At 49.5% G+C, this 23,453-nt stretch overlaps 1 protein-coding gene across 7 annotated transcripts; it reads left to right on the forward strand.

Moving 5' to 3' along the window:
- The first annotated feature begins 279 nt into the window (after nucleotides 1–279).
- PGAP3 (post-GPI attachment to proteins phospholipase 3) lies at nucleotides 280–22,764 on the forward strand. 7 transcript variants are annotated; one of them, XR_008916369.1, is made up of 9 exons: nucleotides 607–918; nucleotides 6,883–6,980; nucleotides 7,186–7,275; nucleotides 8,033–8,185; nucleotides 18,515–18,577; nucleotides 19,637–19,698; nucleotides 20,069–20,205; nucleotides 20,849–20,955; nucleotides 21,570–22,764. XR_008916369.1 is itself a non-coding variant. In XM_007482306.3 (9 exons), exons 1-9 carry the CDS (start codon nucleotides 738–740, stop codon nucleotides 21,631–21,633), a joined length of 1,053 nt encoding a protein of 350 aa, XP_007482368.2. In that variant the 5' UTR covers nucleotides 616–737; the 3' UTR covers nucleotides 21,634–22,764. The 7 variants fall into 7 exon arrangements, 6 of the variants coding, with proteins under 6 accessions (XP_001370840.2, XP_007482369.2, XP_007482368.2 ...); XM_007482306.3 differs by having other exon boundaries at nucleotides 616–918; nucleotides 20,751–20,955; XM_001370803.5 differs by lacking the exon at nucleotides 7,186–7,275 and having other exon boundaries at nucleotides 280–918; nucleotides 20,751–20,955.
- The last annotated feature ends 689 nt before the right edge of the window (nucleotides 22,765–23,453 follow it).

The raw sequence follows: 23,453 nt of genomic DNA on the forward strand, positions 1-23,453 counted from the left end.
TATCTCCTGTTCAATATGAAAGACAAAAAATTCTGTGATTTCCTGTGCATATGCACATTAGAAAAAACCTTTCTTTACCACTTATTCAGTAGGACAGGAAGCAAGTGGTAGAATTTATTATACATACAAAAATAAGAAATAAAGGGATTATTTCAATAGGATGCTCATGTTGTGGACGAATAGTCCCATTACCTTTTGGCTAGGTCCTCCTACCTGAAACCAGGTACCCCAGAATTAGATGATCTCCAAGCCCCTTCTAGCTCCCATTTTCTGAAAGTTACAGCCCTCCCTTCCATTCCCTTCGCTCCATCCATCCACTTTCACTCCCCTTTTAAGTTCTTTCCCTACAGTAGAACTTCCAGTCTCAGAATTAGGATCCATTTCGCAAGAGCTGATAAACTATCGTGACATGCAACCACAGGAAACTGCCTTAACCAGTTCTGCATAGGCTGCAATAACAGTGCGACTTCGACTCTGGGCCTGCGGAGAGGGAAAGGAGTGACCCTCCTCCGACCCCCCCCCCCCCCCCCCGAACAAATATTCCTACGGGGTCGGAACTAGCCCTGGGAGATGACCAGAGGAGCCTCGGAACCTTCGAAGTGAGAGCAACTGGGACAGGGGGAGAGTGGAAGGGTGAGGAGCGAAAGGGTGTGGTTTGAAAAAGAAAGAACATAGAGAACTTCCGGTAAGACCGGAAGCGGAGGCGAGGAAGGCAGCCACGGGCCTAGGCTACGGGGATGGCCGGGCGGACGACACTGCTGGCCCTGCTGGCCGGAGCCGCAGCGCTAGCGGACGCCTCCCAGGGTGACCGGGAGCCAGTGTACCGGGACTGCGTCCTCCGCTGCGACGAGTGGAACTGCTCCGGGGCCGGGCTGCAACACTTCCGCTCCCACCAACCAATCTACATGAGTCTGGCAGGTAAGCCCCGCCCCCTGATGTGCCCCGCCTTCTGGAGGCCCCGCCCATCACGGCTGGTCACGCCCTACCCTAACCCACCGGATGGCCCCTTCCCTTCTTCCCCTCCACGGTCTGTGCCTCGGTTTCCCCGTTGAGTAGGGCTGGGGAAGTGAGTGACACATGAGTGGTGACTGTAGAGGTCCTGGGCCACCCAGCCTTACACCCTTTGCTCTCCTCTGCGGGTGACACATCCTAGGGGTAGAGGCTAGAACCTCAGTGGTCAGAGCACTGAGATGTAATGCGACTTAGATACTAGTAATGTTACCATGGGCAAGTCAGCCGGTTTCTTTATTTGTAAAACGGGGATAATAAGAGCACCTACCTCCCAGGATTGTTGTGAGGATCAAAAGAAATAAAAATTACTAACCCCCGGCACATGTTAAGAACCATATAAATGTCAGCTATTCTTACATTCCGTTCATTTACATTCAATCCTATTACAGAAACATTGATTAAAATTCTTGTGTGCAGAACACTTTTCAGGAAAGATGCAAAGTTTTTCCTTGCTCACCTGGAATTCTCCATCCCTCAGAAAGGTAATATAGAAAGAGATAGAATGTGTTAAGAAGAGCCCTGCAGACCAAATGCCATGGGAATTCTCTGAAGAAATTTCCCAGCGTAGCATGGCACAGTGTAAAGGAGGACTGCATTCTTTTCTCAGGAGACCTAGGTTCTATGATCCAGCCATTCTGGAGAACAATTTGGAACTGTGCCCAAAGAACTATAAATCTGTGCTTACCCTTTTGACCCAGCAATAACACTCCTTGATCTGTGTTCCAAAGAACATTTTTTAAAATGGAAAAAGACCTTTTTGCACAAATATATTTATAGCAGCTCCTTTTGTGGTGGTAAAAAACAATTCAAAATTGAGAGGATGCCCATCAATTGGGGAATGGCTGAATAAGATGTGATATGTGTTTGTGATGGAATACTATTGTGCTATAAAAAATGACAAGCAGGATAATTTCAGAAAAACCTGGAAAAGCTTAACAACTGATTCAGAGTAAAGTAAGCAGAAACAGGAGAACACTGTATACAATAACAGCAATGTTGTAAAATGATCAATTGGAAACAACTTAGCTATTTTTGTCAATGCAATAATCCAAAGAGACCTAGGTTCTTGTCTAGGTTTTAGGTTCTGACTCTAATTAGCTGAGTGGCTTTGACTAGATAATTTCTCTATTCTGGGCCTTAATCCTAACTATGGACCAGGCACTAGGCTAAGGCCAGTGCTGCAAAGAAAAATCCAGAGTAATCCCTAACCCAGTAAAGGTGCCAGCTATGTTCTAGACACCATGTTAATCATTGGGGATACAATTAATAAAAGAAAGACAGTTCCTGTCCTCAAGAAGATTACATTCAATGCAGATGAAAGCATTTGCTTTTTCACTTGTTTATTTAGGTTTATGTTTTGTGGCTTTGGTTCTATAAGATTATTCACTTACAAAAATGAATAAAATGGAAATATGTTTTGTGTGATAATACATGTATAACCCAGATTGAATTGCTTGCCAGCTCTGGGAACAGGGATGGAAGGAGGGAGGGAGACAATTTGGATAACATAACTTCTGAAAACTTATGTGGAAATTCATTATTACATGTAATTGGCAAAAAAAAAATGGTAAAAAAGAAGCTTACATTCTAATGGGAGTGACATATGCTAGGTATGGACAAGATGAATACAGAGTAGATGGAAGATAACCTTGAGAAGGGAAGGTGTTAGCCTCTGATGAGTACCAGGAAAGCCCTCTTACTAAAAGTAGTCCTCTATCTACAAAATAGAATTTAATATGTTACCAAGTCCTGTCAATTCTATCTTTGAAACATCTCTAGTATATATACACACTCCTTTATCTCCCAGTATACATTTCCTTTATCTTCCATACCACCCTGGTACACACCCTCATCACATCATGCTTTGACTCTTGATTGCCTGGTCTATCACCATAGCTTTATGGTTAGCCTCACTGCCTCAAGTCTCTCTCCTCCTTCCAGCCCATCCTCCACTCAGCTCTTAAGGTTATTTTCCCAATGTACGGATCTAATGTAACCCCCACCCCCAACACCCATTTAATAAAATTCAGTCATTCTCTATTACATCCAGGATTACATGTAAAATCCTGTTTAGCTTTTAAAGTCCTTTATAACTTGGTTCCTTCCTACATTCTCAGTCATCTTACACTTTAACTTCTCTTCGTTTACTTTCCTAACCAATGACATTTGCCTTTTTGCCATTTTTTGAACAAGAGACTTTATCTCCTGATTCTGTGCTTTTCACTAGCTTTCTTCTGGCTGAAATGTTCTTTCTCCTCTTCTCTACCACCTGACTTCTCTGGCTTCCTTCAAATCTCAACTATAATCTCACCTTTTGTAAGAAACCTAGTGCTTTCCCTCAGATCACCACCTATATATAGCTTGTTTGTACATAGGTGTTTATATGTTGTCTTCTCTGTTAGACTGTGGTCGGCTTGAATCTGAAAAGTGTCACAGAAGCCAAAGAAGAGCAGCTGATCAACAGTCAGATGCTGATGAAATGTCAAGAAGGATCAGGACAGGAGCAGCTAGGTAGCACAGAAGATAACACCAGGCCTGAAGTTAGGAAGACCTCATTCAAATCTGGCCTTAGACATTTCCCAGAGTTTGACCCTGAGCAAGTCACTTAAAGCCAGTTGCCTAGCCTTTACTGCTGTTCTTTCTTAGAACTGATACTAAGAGAAAAGGTAAAAGTTAAAAAAAAAAAAGGCATGAGGATAGGAAACCTGCCACTAGATTTGGCAATTAGGAAGTTACTGCTGATCTTAAAAGTTTCAGGAGAAGCTTCTTGCTTTATGATCTTGCTTTCTCAGGATCGCCAGTGACCTCTTCATGGCTAGTAGCTGCCTCTTTTTCATGCCCATCTTTGGCATTCTGCAGTTTAGGGGTATTGCTTACTACTACCACTTCCTTCTGGTTCCTCTCTCCTGTTTTATCTTCAGTGACACTGCTTAGACCTGATTCACCTCTAATCACTCCTCTACCTCTTTTGCTGATTCATCTTCCTCTTTCTGCCCTCTAAATGTCTTCTGGGGTCCTCAAACCCCTTTTTTCAATAGAATTTCTCCTGTGGTGAGCTCATTCATTCCCATGGATTCAATTATCACCTTTTGCAGATGACTCCAAAATGTAGATCTCCAGCTCTGATCACTCCCCTGAGCTACAATCTTGAATTTCCATCTGCCTGCTGGATTTCTCCACCTGGATATCACACCCACACCTCCAGCTCCACACATCCCAAACTAAATTAGTCTCCCCCTCCCCCCCCACCCCCACCCCCAATTGCAGCCTAGTGCAATTGGAGAAAGAGCACTGGATTTGGAATAAAGTGAAATCAGAGGACTTCTATTCTGGCTCTGGCTCTGCATTTCAGCAAGTTATGACCTCTCTGGGCTTCAGTTCCTCATCTGGATAATGAGAGTATTGGAACAGAGGCCTCTAAGACCTTTTCCAGCTTTAATCAGTGATCATTGTATTTTACTCCTGGCTTCCCTATTTCTATTGATGGCACAGTCCTCCTCTGAGCTACTTGAACTCAAAACCTAATATTGGACTCTTTCCTTGCTAAGAGCTGGGGGACTAAGCTATTAATTCTATATCTAGCATATTGCTTATACCCATATCCACTTCTCCACTCTCACTGCTGCTTCTCTTCTTCTGTCAATTAGCAAACATTTATTAAGCACTTGTTATGTGCCAGGCACTGTGCTAGAGGGCTTATTATACAAAGAAAGGCAAGAGACAGTCCCTGACCTTGAGGAACTCACAATCTAATAGAGGAGTCAACATACAAATAACTATATACAAGCAAGCTGTATACAGGATAAATAGGAAATAATCAGTAGAGAGATGGCACTGGAATTAAGGGGATTGGGAGAGGTTTCTTGTCAAAGGTGGGATTTGTTGTGACCTGAAGAAAGCTTGGGACATCAGGAGGCAAAGATGAGGAGGGGAAGCATCCTAAGAATGAGAGACAGCCAGAGAAAATGCCTGGAGGCTAGTGATGGATTGGCTGGTGCTTAGGACAAGAAAGCCAGTGTCACTGGATAGAAGAGTGCATGGCAAGGTGGGGTAAAGTGTAACAGAACTATAAACTGGGAAAAGGAATGGGTGCTAGATTATAAGGGACGTTGATCACCAGACAGGATTTTGTATTTCATACTGGTGGTGATAGGGAGCCACTGGAGTTCATTGAGGGGGACTAGGAGGTACAGGTGTGTGATAGGATCAACCTGCACTTTAGGAAGATCATTTTAGTGGTTGAATGGAAGGTAGACTGGAGTAGGAAGACTCTAGAAAGGTAAACCCAGCTATAATAATCCAGGCATGAGTTGTCTATGGCCTGCCTTAGAGTAGTGGCAGTGTCAGAGGAGAGAGGGGGATGGATTGGAGAGATGAGATGTGTTGTGAAGGTGAAATCCATGGGCCTGGCCGCAGATTGGGTTGGATTAGTTCAGGTTCTTATTAGCTCCTGAATCTCCCTCCCCTTTGACACTTTTTTTAATCCTTACCTTAAGATCAGTAAAGACTAGGCTCTGGGGGTTAAGGGTCACCCAGCTAAGAAGTGTCTGAGGTCAGGTTTGAACCCAAGTCCTCCTGACTCCAGACCTGGCTCTCAGTCCACTGAGCCACCTAGCTGCCCCTTGCCTTATAGATTCTAATAGGAGCAGGCTGTCTTCCATGCCTGTGCCTTCAGCTTCCTTCAAGGTCCACCTCCTCCATGAAGCCTTCCTGGCCCACTCCAGCTGAAAATGATCTCTCCTACCCCAAATTTCTCTTAGTATTTTTTCTGGGCCTTTCCTCCTCTTGATCCTATTCCACCTCATATAATATGCATTTGTGTACATTACATGCAGTCACCCTAGTTAGACTGTCGCCAGATTAACTATGGTGACTGTTCTTTTTCATCTTTGTCACTTCAGTGCCTCTGTGTGCTTTACACATAGTTGTCTTTTAAAAAAGGTCGAATTTAGTTGGATTAAGTAAAGAGTGGTGGTTGAGGCTAGAGTAGGGCTAAGAAATTCAGGCCCCTTTGAGCCTCGGTCCAGAGCTAGGGAAACAGGGGACCATCTAATCCACCTCATTTTATAGAAGAGGAAATGAAGACCCAGAAAGTAAGTTTCCTTGCCCAGAGCCACACAGCCACTCAGAAGCAGAGAAGACTAGAACCCATATCCCCTCATTCCCAGCATATTGCTCTTTCCACCATCGTTACCACTCTTTACCCCCAAAGGCCCACAAATGCACATACAGAGCCGTGATCCTCCCTGCAGTGTGTGGGAGCCAGGAGTTTTGAGCCATATTGGGAGATGGGGAGATGACCTAGTTTTTCTCCATTCAAATTAACGAACAAGGGAAATCTTCCCTGTGGAGGTAAAGGGGGGAGAGGGGGAGGAGGATGGCCTTGCATCCAAGACTTCTCTCCTGCATGAAGTTAAAAACTAACTTGGGAGGGGGGCAGCTAGGTAGCACAGTGGATAGAGAATCAGGACACTTCTGTCCATGTGACCCTGGGCAAGTCACATAACCTCACTGGCCTAGCCCTTGCCCAATTGTACCAGAGTTGTTACTAAGACAGAAAGTAAGAGTTTAAAACAAACAAATTTGAGAGGAGATAGGGATTGGGTTGTTTAGGGAGGACCCTCAGCTCTGATGGGTTGCATTCCCTTTAAATAATCAGATCTCCATTTTTGCCCAATGAACTGCCGACTTGCTTTTAGTGTCCTTCTCATAGGTGTCATCTCATCCCTCATCTGGGCAGATAAAACCCAGAGTTTTAGGTTCCATCTTACTTCTCACCAGTCTGCGAGTTAAATTTCTCAGAGTCCCCGTCTGGATTCTAAAAGTCAGAGAGTAGAATTGGGGTTACTAAGAAGCTCTTTTCTTTTTTAGGCTGGACCTGCAGGGATGACTGTAAGTATGAATGCATGTGGCTCACCGTGGGCCTCTACCTCCAGGAAGGTTACAGAGTTCCTCAGTTTCACGGGAAGGTGAGTTGGAAGAAGGGGGGTGGCTGGTATATTTGAGGGGAGCCTCCTGGTGAGCAGAGGGCAGGATGGTGACCATTGGAGAGGGGGGTGAAGCAGGCTTGTCTAGGAGGCTGCAGTGCCAATGACTGCACCCTAGACCATGGGTTTCCTTTTGACCTGGCTCTTATTTCTGATGGTCCAATGGGAACTTTATGTGCTGCCCCAGGCCTGGGGAGATCCGATGGGTGAGCCGGGCATGAGGCTGCTTAGTGCTATTGGAACCCAGACCCACAGGCAGAAGAAAAAGCCATCTGAAGTAAATATGACTTTATTAACTTGTCACCATGCTTTGAGTTGTCCTTCGGCAGCAGAGATGGGTTATCATTAGGACTGATGATAATTTATGTGAATGATAATTTGATTAGTATTAACTAGTTTCCAGAATGGTTTCTCAGACATTAACCTTTCAGATCTTCAGTAAAACCATTGAAGGTAGACTGATGGGTGCTGCAACACGATGTCCATTTTACAAATGGACATGCAAAAAGGTGACTGAGAGCCAGGGACTGGCCCACCGTCACACAGCTAGTAACTGAAAGAGCTCGGATGAGCACTGAGGTCTCTCGGCTCTCAGGCCCTGCTCTTTCTGTCGCAGTGTACTCACTCCTGTTATTCTAAAGGGCCCCAGACAAGAGCACAGATCACTGGGGGGGCAGGGACCAAACCTCTGAATGTGGGCAGATGTCTTGTCCTCCTCAGCCAGCACCCAATGGGAGTGGGTGGGGAGAAATACCCCCACACGTATACTTGCTTATCAAGGCAGAGTAATCAGATAGAACTGCCAGGCCTGTCTGTAGGTGCAGAGCCACAATGCAGGTTTCTCATCTACAAACCAGACCCAAACCACTGCAGGGGAACCCAAGAGCATTCAGGACTGAGGCCAAATAAGAAAGGCAGAGACCTAGAAGAGAGGCTCTCAGCTTTCCTGATGATTACAGAAGCTGTCACCTAGAGCTGTGGATGTATGTGGTGGCACCCAGTGAAGCATGACTGAGCTGCTTCTTCCTTTGCAGTGGCCCTTCTCTCGGTTCCTTTTCTTCCAAGAACCAGCCTCAGCTGTGGCCTCCTTCCTCAATGGTTTGGCCAACCTGGTCATGCTCAGCCGGTATCGGACCTCTGTCCCAGCCTCCTCCCCTATGTACCACACCTGTGTGGCCTTTGCCTGGGTAGGTAACTGGGCACTAGTCCACCCTGGGGCTTCCCCCACCCTGATTCCTTAAAGAGGAACAAAGAAACTCCTGGGTCCCTGTTGTCCCTCTCCCCGCACCCTCCTCCTTCCCTTTCCTTCCCTCCCTCCCTCAGGCCTTCTGTAGCAGGCAGTAGGGATAGCCGTTGCAGGCTAGAGTTCCAGACTCCCCCAAAAATGCTGGAGAAAGGAAACTTGGCTCCTGCCCTGTAGGAGCCCTTATTCTAAATGGGAGGAAATACCAATAAATGCAAATATGCAAAAAAAATCCAAAACAAATTCAACTTGATTGAATAGCACTGAAACACTTTTTTGTAGGTACAAACAACTGCAAATGACTCTGTGAGCAGCTAGAGGACTGAGGCCTAGTAAAAGAGTGCCCGGGAAGGTAGGGTTAATTAGGGAAAGCTGACTGGGAAGGAGGTGAGGAGATGTGGGTAGCAGTTTGGAAGGAGGGGAAGGACCTAGATAGCTTTGAAAGCCCTCCCTGCCCAGTTTGTCTCCAGCCTGCCTTTCCAGGCTTACCGTCCCCCCCCTTTACTGCCCCCCCTTGCACCTTCTAGCACGGCCTGCAGCCATGTGGCTGTGTGACCCCCTCATCCTCCTCTGCGTTCCATCTCCTGCCTCTGTCTCTGCCTGGCTGTCTCGCATGCCTTTCTCATTCCCCTTGTTAGAATTTTCAGCTTCCTTCAGGCCTTCAGGCCACCTCCTCCTGAAAGCCTTTCCTGATCTCCCATAGTTAGTACACTCTCCCTCCTCAGATTTTGCCACATGCATTCCTCTATTTAAATGCCTTTTTGCTGCGGAAGGACATTAGATCCTTGTCAGCAAGTACTGTTCCAGATATGAGATACAGTGCTGGACACCAGGGAGGGGCTTAGTAATTGCTTGTTGGGCTGAATTCCTGGCCAGGGCAGCATGATTTGGTGGCCTGTAAGCTGGTCTCAGGGCTGGGACAACCTCTGACTGGTACTAGTTGTATGGCCCTGGGCAAATCCCTTACCCTGCTAACGCTTAGAATCTAAGGCCTGCATTCATCCGGAGGGTGTCATCCCTAGAGTGCATCAAAGAAATCACAGGGCCCGGCCCTCTCCCTCTTGTATGCGGGACCTGAAGGGAAGGCCTAGGAAGGTCCTAGGTTCAAATGTGGCCTCAGATACTTCCTAGCTGTGTGACCCTGGGCAAGTCACTTAACTCCCACCTGCCTAGCCCTTGGTGCTCATCTGCTTTAGATTCAACCCATTCTAAGACAGAAGGTAAGAGTTTAAAAAATAACAATAGTGGTACATAGTTGTATGAGAGGAGGCATTCTGGGATCTGTAGTTTAGAAAGACAAGCAATCCTCCGCTGTTGTCGCCTCTCTCTCATAGATCATGAGTTCCTTTTTTCAAAATTCTGGGTTTGACGCTGCACCGTCCCCCCTCCTCCTCCTTGAGGGAAGGTTTGTCCCTTTTAACTACAAATCCCAGAATGCCATTCAGCCCTCCCCCTCCTGTTACACCGTAGAGACAGGGTGAAAGCAGAGGGGCCTCTCAGATTGCAGGTTGGGTAAGGTGGTGACTCCAGAGACTAGGAGAGGCAGAGAAGCTGTAGGGCCCATCCCAGAGATTCCTAACCCTTCCAGGCCCCCATCCCCCATCTCCTCCCGGATATTGCCCAGAGATGTCCCCGAGGCATCTGCAGCTCAGCCTGCCCCCTACAGGCCTCACCCTCTGGCCCCTACACCAGAGCTTCCCCCTGAATCTTGTCATTCCTGCCTCTGCAGCATCAGTGACAGCTTTTCTCCTCTCCATTCATAGGGTTACCTCCCTGTTTTAGGCTCTCCTCGGCTAAGACTATTAGAGTGATCTGCCTCCTCCCCCCATGAGTAAACAAAGTGATATTCCACAACCACAGGTCAGGCCAGGCCATGTCATCCTGCTCAAAAACCCCTAGCGACCGACCTATTTTCTCTAAGTTAAGTTATTTACCTCTTTGGCATTTAAATTCTTTCATTACTTGATCTAGCCTACATTTCCAGATTTATTAATAACGTTACTCCCTTTAATATAGTCATTATTCTAGCCAAATTGACCTACTTTCTCTTATATTCAGCTTTCTATTTCCCATCACCATGCCTTTGCCCAGGCTGTATCCTATGCCGGGCAGGAATGTACCCCTCCTCATCTCTACTTTTCAGAATCCCTGACTTCCTTCAAAACTCAGCACAAATGCTTTTTTAATTTATTTTATGTGTATTTCATATTTACTTTTGAATGTACATACTGTTTCCCCTAACAGCATATAAGTTTCTGGAGGGCATGGACAGTTTTGTTTTTATCTTTATATCTCAGAGCTTGGAACATAGTAGGCACATAATTAATTGATTTTCTTGGCTGAAGCACAGAGAGCCTGGGGGATAGAACAAGCTAAGTCTGGAAACCCAAAAGAATGTCGATACCAAGTGGTGTGGGCTCAGAAATCAGTCAGTCTCTGAATAGATTTCCCAAATGCCTACTGTGTGCCATGCTAAAGGCTCTGGATTTTTCTTAGTATTCAATCTGAAACCGCTACAGGGTTTTGCGCAGAGGAATGACATAGATAGATGAGTGCCCAGGGCAGTGTGCAGGATGAAGTGGGAGGAGGAAAGCAGAGGGAGGAAGACCTGTGAAGAAGGGACCGCAGTAATCCGGGTCAGCAATGGCAAAGGTGTGGATTAAGATGGTGGCAGTGGGAAGAGAGAGGAGAGCAAATGGGGCTTGGTGCCTGGCAGGAGGGGGGCCGAGGGGGGGAAGAGCCAAAGGAAGTGTTGAGGTTCAAGCTGATAACTTAGAGCCCCCCATAGGTGAAGTCAGAAGGGAGAGTAAGTTTTAAGATGGAAAGGCTGGAGTTTGAGGTGTGAGTGGGACAGCCAGGGGACAGGATAACCTACGGGGAGTTGAAGATGGGCAGCTAGGTGGCACAGTGGGCAGTGCCTGGCCTGGAGTCAGGAAGACTCCTCCTCATGGGTTCAAATCTGACTTCAGACACTCAGTCTCTATGTGGCCCTGGACAAGTCACTTCACCCTGTTTGCTTCAGTTTCTCCTCTGCAAAAGGAGCCAGAGATGGAAATGGCAGCAGGTTCTTTGCCAAGAAAACCCCCAACAGTCACAAAGAGTGAAACGTGACCAAAGTGACTGAGCAACACAAAACAACACAAGTTAGCTGTGGGCCTGGAGCCTGGGAAATGGTATAGAGCCAGAGGGATACATTTGCAAGTCAGCTAAAAAGAGATAGTAGGTGCCAAGACTGCCAAGGAAGAGAGTTTAGAAAGAAGATGGACAGAACCCTGGGGGGCCTGTCCCTTACATTTCCTGAGGAGGAATGGGTACACGGGGTACCCCAGAAGCAAGGGAGTAAGCCAAGCCTGCAGAAGGGTGTAGGTAATAGCACCAAATGCTTCAGGGAGCTCAATAAGAACGGGAACCTTAAAAGACCATTGTCGGGCAACTAGGTGGCACATATATAGAGTGCCAGATCTGGAAGCAGGAGATCCTTAGCTCATATCTGGCCTCAGCTAATTCCTAGCTGTGTGATCCTGGGCAAGTCACTTACCCTCAGTTGCCTAGCTTTTGCCCTTCTGTCTTAGAGCTCTTGCTACAACCAAAAAGGGCTTAAAAAAAAAAGACATGGAGAGAGTCGACCATGTTTGAAGTAAAATAGGATGGAGCCAGTGAAAAGATAGGATAAGAATAAGAGCTTCCATTTATGTGGGACACTTTAAGTTTTGCAAAGGGTATTTATTAGCTGATCCTTTCAGCAACCCTGCGATTAGGTATGTCATTTAACAGATGAGGAAACTGAGGCCAACAGGGTTCTAACCCAGGTTTTTCTGCTCCAGGCCCAGCACCTAACCCTGTGCTAGGAGAGAACAAGGACCAAATATCCCTTAGTTGTGCTCTTTACCCACTCCTTCCTTGTTCTCCTAGTTTCAGAACAGAGCAGGGAGGTCCTCCTGGCCCATGATGTCTGGCACAATCCCTCGGGTTAGAGGATTTGTTTTTTTAAAAGCCCTGACTGTCTGTCTTAGTAACCACTTTTAAGACAGAAAAGCAGCAAGTGCTAGGCAATTACAGTTAAGTGATTTACCCAAGGTCACACAGCTAGGAAGTGTCTGAGACCAGATTTGAGCCCAGACCCTCCAGATTCCAGCCTGCTGCTCCTGTCCACTGTGCCACCTAGCTCCCCCAGTTAGAGGGTTCTTAATCCCACCAGGACAGAGGGCTGATGGCATCTGAGAAAAACAGGCCACGTTTTGGGCGATAATCAGGAAAATGAGGGAAGAAGCCCTATCTCCCGGAGCAGGTGATAAGCAGGCTGTAATGAGGTCAGTAGACGTTATGACCTTCTAACTTCTCTTTTATATCAATGGCCAAGGTGAGGAAGAAGGTGGGCAGGGAGCCTTGCAGAAGGACGTTGTACCCTTCTGCCATCCTCCTCCCCTGCCTTCAGGTCCCCTTAGAGAGGCTGCTTGTCTCTCTGCACACACCTCATTATGCTGCTGCCTGGGTTCTATCTTAGCTTCTCACACCTTCACTTGTCACCAGAGAACAAAGCAGTCCTGCTTGAGTTCTTTCAACCCAATTCTCTGAATTTTCCAGATGAATCATAGGACAGGAAGGAACTCCTGGGGTCCTTGTCTACAGGGAGGCCAGTAACTAAGTCTCTGAGGCAGATGGTTACCTGGAAACTATGCCGAGGCTTTCCCCCGGCTTAAACCTGTTGGGCTGCCCCTCTTCGGGGGCTCGGGTTGTTTCTCTTTTTCTTGACCTTGGGCATTCTCATAAAGGGGCCAAGAGGATGAACCCCAACTTCTTGGGGTTGCCCCTGGTAAGATGGGAAAGTGAGACCTCCGTGCAGCCTGGCCACAGACGTTAAATTTGTCTTGGCTCCATTTACTAAATGCCTTATGCAGGTTTCTGAAACTGTGGGACTTGTAGAACCGAGAGAGCTGCCATTTAGAAGAGTTTTATAATTCACCCTCCATTTTTGTCTTACTCCTCGGCCTTTTGTTTGTTTCTGGAAGCGTAAGGGATCTGATTCAGTACAGGATTCGCTGCTAGGCTGGGTCTTCTGGAAGGACCTAAGTGGGGCCGAGGAGTTTGGTACAAAGGAATTCAGCCCTATTCTAGGCTCTAGAATCCCGAGGACCAATCCCACATGGACTAGACTTTTGTGAACCTTGGTCCCCTCTCCTGGGGAGCCTGCCCACCGGGGCTGAGGCACATCCTGCCCTAGAAAGATGCTGCCCCCTTGTTCTGAAGGCTGGGTGGATCTGCATGCTAGGCAGGACGCTGAGGAGGGAGCCATTCCTGGCTCAGGCAGAGCTGCTCTTTGGTCTGGTGGGATTAGGCGCTCCCTCCTGCCCTAGGGATGGGGCCTGCCAGGATGGCCAGCTCTGGTCTGCTTGGGAGCCAGGAGACCAAGAAAGGAGCCCAGAGGCAGAGCCAACTGCCTGCCTTCTTTTCCAGCACCCAACATAACCCTTCCCTTTATTTACCCTGGAAAAGAGAAGGTGAAGGTGAGGGCCTAAGAACGGTCTCTGAATGAGTCTGTGGAGGACAGAACTGTGTGGGCACAAGAACCAGAGGGGACAGGGCCCCGGATTCAGCAGCAAGGACGGGGCTAGACATCAGAAAGGACTTCCCCGCTGTTCATGTGTGCAGGCATGACCTCCCTCCCCTCCCCTGGCCCGGGCTGGGTGGGGGGCGCGATGCTGTGGCCTCTTGGAGGAAGGCATTCCGGATGACAGCAGCCTTCATATTTAACATTCTGACTCTCCCGGCTTCCAAGGCACCGGAGCTATTTAAAGACGTGCTTGTCTCAGAGGGAGTGTTGGTGACGATCCTGAGCACTAGGTCTTAACACCAGGGCTTCACGATTCTTGATGGCATGAAGCACGACTTTCACCCGGCAGTTTATTTCATTTGTATATTTCTTTTCATTAATGGCCTTATTTTGCTGGTGACTCAGACAGGCTGCCCACCCTGCCCTGCCCTCCGCATTCCCCTGCGGTGAGCGGGTGCCCCTCGATGCTTCTGGCTCGGAGGTCTCCTCTCCAGGGTGTTTATGCAGAGCTATTGGCGCCTGCTGGGCCCCCTGTTATTTGATCTCATCCACCAGTGCCGCCTTACTGGCAGGGTCACCTCCTCCCTGGCCCCCGGTTCTGTCCCCCTCCCCTCCCCCCAGGTTATGGGTGGGGCAGGGCTGGAAGAGGGACTGGGGGCTTTGGGACTCTATAACTGTCTCTCATTGCTGCCCCTCCCTGGCCCGAAGGGAAAACCAGCCCAGCCAGCGACCCCCTCCCTAACAACCATCCAAGCAAAGTGAAATAGAATCTGTTTCTCCCTGACTGGGGGTGGGGGTGGGGTTCTGGGGAAGGGGACATGGGGGGGGTGAGTATTTGGCCCCACACCCTTGCTGCACAAATGCCAGACTCTGGGGATGACTCTTGGTTATCCAGACATGAGCTCGAGTTACAGCCCAGAAGACGGAGAGTTTCAGAGCTGGAAGGGATCTTGGAGAGCATCTAGTCTGGTCCCTTCATTTTATAGCTAAAATTGAACCATCCAGAGGTGGTATGACTTGTCCAGGGTCACCAGGAGTTTGTGGCAGAGACAGGACTAGAACTTGGGTCTTTGGCTGGCCAGACTAGTGCTCTTGTCACTTCATCATAAAGACTGGAACCTTCCTCATGGTAGGGTTCCACCCTGCACGTGGCTAACTCCTGCACTGTGACCCTGCCAGGACAGGGACAGAAGGAGCGTTTCCCACTAGAGGGCAGTGGGCCCTGGATCCTTGGGACCTGAGAGGAGCCTCTTCCCTTTGCCTGTTACCGGGAGCCAAAGGAGAGCAGCACTGGCCTGAATGCCTAGTCCTATCCCTTAGCTCTATAGCTTAGCAGAGTGTTCAGGCCCACTAGTGAAGGAGAGCCAGCCCTGGAGTGGGCTGGACTTCACTTTTTAATTTTGAACCCTTACTTTCTGTGTTAGTAATTAGTTCAAGACAGAAAGGCAAGAGCTAGGCAATGGGGGTCAAGTGACTTGCCCAGGGCCACACAGTGAGGAAGTATCTGAGGCCAGATTGGACCGAGGACTTCCCATCCCCAGGCCTGTCACTCTATCCTCTAAGCCACCCAGCTGCCCCCTGGATTGGACTTCTAATGCCTCAAGAAGGAAAGCAGGATTCTTTTCTCCCTTGAGTGCATAAAAGAGCTAAGGTCACCCTGGAAGCTCCCAACTCAGCAGTACTTTCAGATTATTGAATACAATTCAGTTCTAGGTCTGTGTCCCTGGACAAATCACTTAACCCCCATTGCCCAGCCCTTGCTGCTCTTCTGTCTTGAACCCAATACACAGTACTGATGCTAAGACGGAAGGTCAGCCAACCCTTATGAAGCCTGCCTCAGTTCTCTGCCTGGTACTCTGCTTGACGCTGCTGTGGAGCTGCAAAAGGAGGCACGTTTCAAAGCCTACCTCTATTGGGCAGTCACATTACTTCTGGGGGCCTCAGTTTCCTTATCTATAAAATGAGAGGTCAAGACTAGAAGCCTCTTAAGATCTGAGTGAATTAAGTTGTCTCAAGAGTCCAAGTGACCTTCAGAACCAGATCTTGAACCTTAGTCTTTGAACCCCAAGACCAGTTCACAGGTTCTGTTGCTTTCCTGGGAAGGGGACCCATGCAGCCATGGAGACAGATCAGAAGAGGAAAGAACCAGAGCAGTCCTCCCACCAAGTAGAGAGGTGGTTGGCTTTTCAGACAGGTATGATGAGGCACAAGACAGCAGCAAGTTGTTATGAATGAAAGGGGCATAGGAAGAGGAACAGGAGCAGGAGGGGTGTTTTCTCAGGTCCTTTTCCTTCCTACAGTGCTCCCCAAGGTGAATGCTTCACCCTGGGAGATCCTACAGCCAAGCCAGGGGAGAAGACAGGATTCCTCATTCTCAACTACCACTTAACTCAGCCCATTTCACGCCTCCCCCTTCCTGTAGTGGTTAACAAGGCAGCTGGGTGACTGCCAGCCCAATCCCTGCCGGCTGGCTCCCTTCTTGGCTCTCAAGCATCATTGGCACCAGGTCCTCTGTTCTCCTTCCAAATTACACCTCGTCTGCTTTGGGAAACCTGCCCTACCTGACTATCAGTGGCCCTGCTCTTCCATCCCCAAGGCCTAGCCCGTCACTTGTCTTCTAGTCACTCCACCCTCCACCCTATCCCCATCCCCATCCTTCTTGGAAACAGCTTGGGAGATTCCCCCCCCCCCAATCCGATCAGCCAGCCTCCTCTGTCACCCACCTACTTCCAGACAAGGTGCCATCAGATTCCTCAGTGATAGAACTCTGTCTCCTTTTCCTGACTGTCCCCGGAAGATCTGAATTTAAGACCATCTAGTCTGAGCCTTCTGGAAAATTGAGACCCATGAGGTCAAGCAAGTGGCCTGCTCGCTCAAGAGTCCCCAGCAAAATGGTGGAGCCCAGAAATGACATCTCTCAATGAACAAGCATTTATTAAATGCCTACTGTGTGCCAGGCACTAGGGATGCATTCTAACATGTCCATAAGCCCCCCAGAGACTGACTTCAGGAACTTGGCCTCACAGGGCCGTGCTTGGCTGGTCTTGGAGAGGTCTCCCTACTCCCACTCCGTCAGCTTGTCACTCTAGCTCTGCATCCTATTATCTGTCCTCCATCCTTTCTGCCATTCATATGTGGAGTCACTCTATGCCTCTTCTTCTCCCCCACCCCAACTTGTGTCTGGCCTGCCTTTGCTTACCCCGTATGCCTTTTCTTCCAGTCTTGCTCCCTCTCCTCACCTCCAGGGCCTTCTTAGTCCTCACTCAGGTTGTAACTTCTTGTTCTCAATTTCCTTTGCAGCCTGATTTTTGTCCCCACCCGACCCAAGGCCCTCCTTTTCACTGTTGTCTCCTTACAAAGTAGTTCTGTTCTGTTAACTCTAAAATAATTAGGGACTCATTTGCATGATGTTTAGCATTTAGTTCCATGTAATTCATTTTCTCTCCAAAGGCACAGAAACCTTCTTCCCCGTGGCCCCCAATCTGCCTTCTCTCTGCTCCCCTCTGCCAGGGCCCCTTTACTCCTCCCTTCGGTCTCGAGCCTGGTCTCTGGTTTATCAGGTTGGGCTGGCCTAACCTGGTTGGGTTCTTCAGTATCTTTTGTGGTGGGATCGGCTCGATCTTCAAGCCCGACACACCCCATGCTGTTTGCCCCCCTCAAAAAAAACACAGCTAACTCCACCCTGGAATGGAGCTCCTCATCCCCCGCCCAGAGGCTGAGGTCACCATCTCCCCCTAACCTGTTGTTTCCAGGTGTCATCGACCCCTGCCAGGGAGGAGGTGTGGCCCCCGGGGGCGGTTGTCTTAGAGATTGGGTCACTTGGCAGTCCCGAAGAAGGTGGTTCCCAGGCCTGCGAAGGTTCATGCCAAGGTGGCTGCTGGTGTGTCCCTGGCTGGAGGAGAACACCGTGGAAAAGAACCACAATTTGGGTCTAGGGATTTCTCTAGTAGGTCCAAGAACTGGTTCTGAGTCTACCTTAGCCATCTGGAAAACAGCTAACCTTCCCCTGGCCGAGAAATGAAAAGCTAAATGTTTGGAATAGAGGGTTGTGTAGATGAAGACTGCGATGGCAGTAATGGGAATGGAAAGAAGCCCCCCCCCTCAATAAACAGCAACCCTGAAACTGAAAGCTAAGTAAAAGGAGATAAGAAAAGGCCCCCTCCCTCCTCCTTTCTTTGCAGGGATGGCAGACTGTGGGTGTGGAACATTACATACACTAAGCAGACTCAGTTGGTATAAATGTTCCCCTTCACTCCCACCCCCCTTTTTGGTATTTTTTTAAATGCTCACCTTCTGTCTTAGAATGATCACTATGCATTGGTTCCAAGGCAGAAGAGCAAAAGGGATCAAGTGACTTGCCCAGGGTCACACAGCTAGGAAGTGTCCAAGGCTAAATTTGAACCTAGGACCTCCCGTCTCTGGGCCTGACTCTACTGAACTACCCAGTTGCCCACTTTGGTATGATTTTTGTAGAGATAGCTCTTGGGTGGAAGAGGACTCTGAAATGAAAATGATACAAAAACAAAACCTAAGCCATTTTTTAAAAATGTGAGAATGTAGAATTAAAAGCCAATGTGGAGGTGGGGAGGTTAAGCCCCTGAGGCAGAGACTCAAGAATCCATGACTGACCTGTGGGAAGCTAGGCTAGAGACCTCTGGAGGCTCTTCCATTAGCTGGGGCCAACTCTAATCCCCTGCCCATTCCACTTACCTAAATCCTCAGGTCTCTCTCAATGCCTGGTTCTGGTCCACAGTCTTTCACACAAGGGACACCAGCCTCACTGAGGTGAGTACCTTCCTCAAGGCAAGGGAACCCGAGGTGCCAGCTCAGGGGCAAGGGCTAGGCACTCTATCCCACTCTCCTGTCCTTAAGGCCCAGGCTTATGTTCTCATTCTGTGTGTGTGTCCCCTCTCTTCTTCTCTGTCTCTCTGTCTCCCTCTCCCTTCTTCTCTGTCTCTCTTTGTCTCTTTCTCTGTCTCACTCCCTTCTTTCCCTGTCTTTCCCCTCCCTTCCCCTATGTCTCTCTCTCTCTCCTCACTTCCTCTCTGTCTCTGTCTCTCTGCCTCAATCTTTCTTTGTCTCTGTCTCTCCCCTTCCTTCTTCTCTGTCTCTCTCCCCTCCCTTCTTCTCTGTCTCTTGTCTCTCTGTCTTTCCCCTCCCTTTCTCTCCCTTCCTTCCTTCCTTCCTTCCTTCCTTCCTTCCTTCCTTCCTTCCTTCCTTCCTTCCTTCCTTCCTTCCTTCCTTCCTTCCTTCCTTCCTTCCTTCCTTCCTTCCTTCCTTCCTTCCTTCCTTCCTTCCTTCCTTCCTTCCTTCTTCTCTCTCTTTTTGTCTCTCTCTCCCCTCCTTTCTTCTCTGTCTCTCTGTCTCTGTCTGTCTGTCTCTCCTCCCCAACCCCTTCTATCTTAGAATTTATACCAAGTATTGGTTCCAAGGCAGAAGAGTAATAAGGGGTAGGCAATTGGAGTTAAGTGACTTACCCAGGGTGGCCCAGCAAGGAAATGTTTGAGGCCAGATTTTTTTGGTGTTTTTCTAAAAAAATTATTTATTTATTTAGAATATTTTTTTCCATGGTTACATGATTCATGATTGAGGCCAGATTTGACTCTAGACCTGGCTCTCAATCCACTGAGTCACCTAGCAGCCCCTAGGCTTATGTTCTCAAGTCCCCATGTTTTTCCCCCTATGGGTTACAGAAGTGGGGTTCATTCTCTGGCTGACTGGGAAAAAGACATCCATGTTCTTCAAAATCTTGGCTGCCTGCTCTCCCCTCCACCCCCATCCTACCCTCTTCCTAGTAAGGGAAGCAGCGATAAACTCTCTCACTCATCTCAATACATCCCTCAGAAAATGGACTATTTCTGTGCCTCCACGGTGATTCTGCATTCCATTTATCTGTGCTGTGTCAGGTGAGTGGCCCCCTCTACCTAGCTGGTCTGGGAGTGAGTTCAGATGGGTACAAGGATCATGAGGTAAAAGATTCCTCATGAATCTCTACCAGCCCTCCTCCAAGAGTCGGTCCATTTGCCAAAATCTCTGTTCCCCCCATTTCTGTGCTGTTCTTCCCTGTTTTACATCTCAGTTGTCACTGAGGGGGCATAGGGTATAGGAGAGCAGAGTAGGGCCACTAGGGAAATGGGAGTAAGGCCCCCTTTCTTGGCCTTTCTTCTGTCAGTGGCATTGGGTGATTGTGAGTGGTACTCAGTCCAGCAGCTTCCAGGATGATGGGTGTCTGGATCTGAGCCTGGGGGTGGATGGGGATGGGGGTGTGTGTCGCAGGACTCTGGGGCTGCAGCGGCCGGCCGTGGCCAGTGTCTTTGGGAGATTCCTGCTACTGCTGCTAGCCGCCCATGTCTCCTACCTGAGCCTCGTTCACTTCGACTACGGCTACAACATGGTGGCCAATGTAGCCATAGGTGAGGCTGGGCTCTGGGGGAAGGGGGAAACTGTGTGGAGGGGAGGGAGGCATTGGGTTAAGGGCAGGAGTAGTGGCACAGGAATATTCTAGAGAGACAGAGCAAGGCCCTGGCTCGAATTATGTTCTTCCAACCTGTAGAAATAACTGGTTGAGCCTCAACAGAAGTGGCAGAAACCCACTGAAGTGGGCCAAGGAGAGAGTTGTGCTGCTACTGGGGCTCTGGTCCATGAAGTGGGTTTGAAGAGAAGACGAAAGGAGGGCCTGGCTGGGAATTGGGGAGCAGCATCCTGAGAAGTAAAGAGGATGTACATGTGGGGGGAGGCTAATGATCATGGGACAGGAAAGGAGAGAAATGGGGTATAGAACAAAGCAGAGGGGTTTGGATAGAAAAGGAAGTGACCCAGGAAAGTTAGAAGAACTAGGATTAGAGACCAAGGAGGGCTTGGAGGCCACAGGGTCAGAGTCCAGTAGGTCTCCAAGGCCAAGAGGGGTGAAGGGCTCCTCGACTCCCTCACCGTTCCCCTGTGGTCCTCCTTCCCCAAGGCTTGGTAAATCTGGTGTGGTGGTTGGGCTGGTGTCTTTGGAACCAGCCTCGGTTGCCTCACGTGTGGAAGTGCGCTGTGGTGATGCTTCTGCTGCAGGGGCTGGCTTTCCTTGAGTTGCTGGACTTCCCTCCCATCTTCTGGGTCTTGGATGCCCATGCCATCTGGCATATCAGCACCATCCCCATCCACTTTCTTTTCTTCAGGTGGGTACTCGCCATGCCTGACTCCCCTCCCATATTCCTCATGCCCATTCTTACCCCCTGCAGGAAATGTGCCCATCTCCCTTCACTAGGTGCCTATGCCCCAGGCCTCCAGGCTTCCCCATAGCCCACTCCCTATTTGTGCTTCTCATGTGCTGACTGACTCCATCTCCAAGAGAAGACACCACCGTGGCTAGTTGGCTAGACTAGTTGGGAGGTGGAGGAGGGTGTTCAGTTCCATCCTTAGAGGTTCATGAGGACAGCCACTCCCTATCTCCCACTTTTTGTTAGCCCCTCGCCTTTCAAAAAACTTCCTTTACCTCTTAGAAGCAATACTATGCATTGGTTCCAAGGAGAAGAGTGGTAAGGGCTTGGCAGTGGAGGTTAAGTGACCTGTCCAGGGTCACACAGCTAGGATGTGTCTGAGGTCAAATTCGAACCCAGGACCTCCTATTTCCAAGCCTGACTAGTCACTGAACCACCTACCTGCCATAAGATCCCTCTTTTCTTCCTGGGCTGATAAGGGGTCTTCCTTTTTGCCCTTGGCCTCTGCCTGGGGTGGGTGGGTTGTGTTTGGGAGCCTGGGAAGCACTGCCCTTCCTCTGTCCTCCCCGCAGTTTCCTGATGGATGACAGTCTCTACCTTCTTAAGGACACCCCAGTCCCACTAAAGATGGAGTGAAAGGACTGGGGGCAGGTCTGCTTCATCCTGGCCTCAGCTCTGGCCCACAGGGTGCTCCGTTTTCTTCCCTTTACTCCTTCAACACGGACGCTGACTGGGGTGGAGGAGTGGCCGCGGGACTCTGCCCTTTTCTCCATGCAGATGCCCTCTTGCCTCCTCCAGAGTGCTGCCAGTCCCAGCTGTCTCCTGCCCCTTCCCCCACCCCAACCTCAGACATTTAGGGGGTAGAATGGCCCCTCACCAACCTGCAGAAATCTAAAGGCTCCCTTCGTCCTGGCCCAGGTGCCCCAAGGGAGCATCCTTCTGCCCCTCAAAGTGCCCGCTCCACCCTGTTCCCAGGGGGCTTCCCCGGGGCTACCTTCCTGCCCAGTGGTAAGTGAGGGGGGCAATTCCCTTCCCTTTAACACCAGGTGCCCTCCCCCATGGCACCACTAGGTGGCGATGAATGCTGGCTCTGCTCTCACCCCCCAGGAGGGGCACCGAGGCCCCATGGCATGAGCCTGGAAGCAGGCCCCTGCTTTGCCCACATTGTCCCCTAGCAGGGCCCCAAGCCCATCTCCATCCCCCAGCTGGGCAAAGAGCCAGAGAAGCCCAGCCACTGTTTGGCTCGTCGTCAGACTGGCTCATTCTCTTGCTTCTCAGGGAAAAAAAAAGGATGGGAGTGTGTACCCTAGTGTAGATGTGAGTGTGGGCACGGTTTGTGGGGCCTCGGCCAAACTCAGCGAAACAGGACTTGGATCTCCTAGCAAGGCACCCAGCTAGGCACAGAAGGCCTTGGTCCCTGCCTTGAAGTTGGGGATGGGAGTGTATGATGGAAGGGGGTGAGTCTGTATGTCCTCTCCTCCCAGCCCTTTTGCTCCCCTGTCCCTTCAGGGAGCCAGATTCTTGAGCTAAGAAAGTATCTCCTCAAGGACCTTCCTGTTACCTAGCTTGGGTGCCCCCACATCCACAGCCTCCCTCTAGTGCCAGCTCTTGGGACTGTCATCTCTGGGACCCATAAGTCACTTAACCTCCCTGAGTCCCCATTTCCCCATCTGTAAAATGGGGGGAATGATCCCTCGGTACCCAGCTCACAGGCCTGGTGTGAGACTTCAAGGAGATCATGTATGTAAAGTGCTTTGCAGACCTTAAGCTGTGCTGAGTATTATTTCTGTGTCTTAGGGGAGAAGGGCATCCAGGAGGGGGGAAAACGTGGGGTCTTCCTGCCCTCCACAAAGGTCGAGCCTGGGGGTTGTGCCAGCGTAGCTGGGCCTGAGTGAAGGTGATCTCTGCCCGTCCTGGCAGTCCTAGCACATCCTGCCGTACAATGACACAGTGGCATTTTGTAGGTCCCAGACACTTCTCATCCCAGAGGAAAACCCAGTGATGGGGGGCGGGGATTGGGCTCTTTCTCCCATTCCTGCTTCTAATGAGGACTTGGGGGGGGGTCTTGCATGACAATTAAAATAAATGAATGGGGCCGAGGTGGGCTGCGGTATGCCTCTAATAAACCAATTCAGAACCTTTCCCTCCTGAGCCAGTGCTGAGTGGGAAGAGGGAAGGAAAGGAGAGAAAGGCACTGAGAATCATGGGGGTGAGGGGCACTGGAAACAGTGAGATACACCTAGAATCAAGTGAGGGTTCGCTCTGGTGGGCATTTGACCAGAGCAGGAGAAAGGGGCAAGGTGCCATGTGGCCCTCACTTCCATCTCCCCCGCTGCCCCAGGTTCTCCAATCCCACGATTTTCCCTGTCTCCTCCCTTTTCCTTTCCTCCCTTACTTTCACCTTGTTCCTCAGACCCCTCAGCTTAGAATCAGCCAGTAAGGATGCTGAAGCGATG

The sequence above is a fragment of the Monodelphis domestica genome, chromosome 2 (assembly GCF_027887165.1).
Source record: "Monodelphis domestica isolate mMonDom1 chromosome 2, mMonDom1.pri, whole genome shotgun sequence".
NCBI classification, from domain to species: Eukaryota; Metazoa; Chordata; class Mammalia; order Didelphimorphia; family Didelphidae; genus Monodelphis; species Monodelphis domestica.

Bases quoted from the DNA above. Each gene is read 5' to 3' on its own strand.
- PGAP3 (XM_007482306.3), top strand. From the start codon at position 738: ATGGCCGGGCGGACGACACTGCTGGCCCTGCTGGCCGGAGCCGCAGCG. The intron at 20,206-20,750 runs GTGAGGCTGGGC...TCCTTCCCCAAG, and splicing joins GGTGGCCAATGTAGCCATAG to GCTTGGTAAATCTGGTGTGG. The intron at 20,956-21,569 runs GTGGGTACTCGC...TCCTCCCCGCAG, and splicing joins ATCCACTTTCTTTTCTTCAG to TTTCCTGATGGATGACAGTC.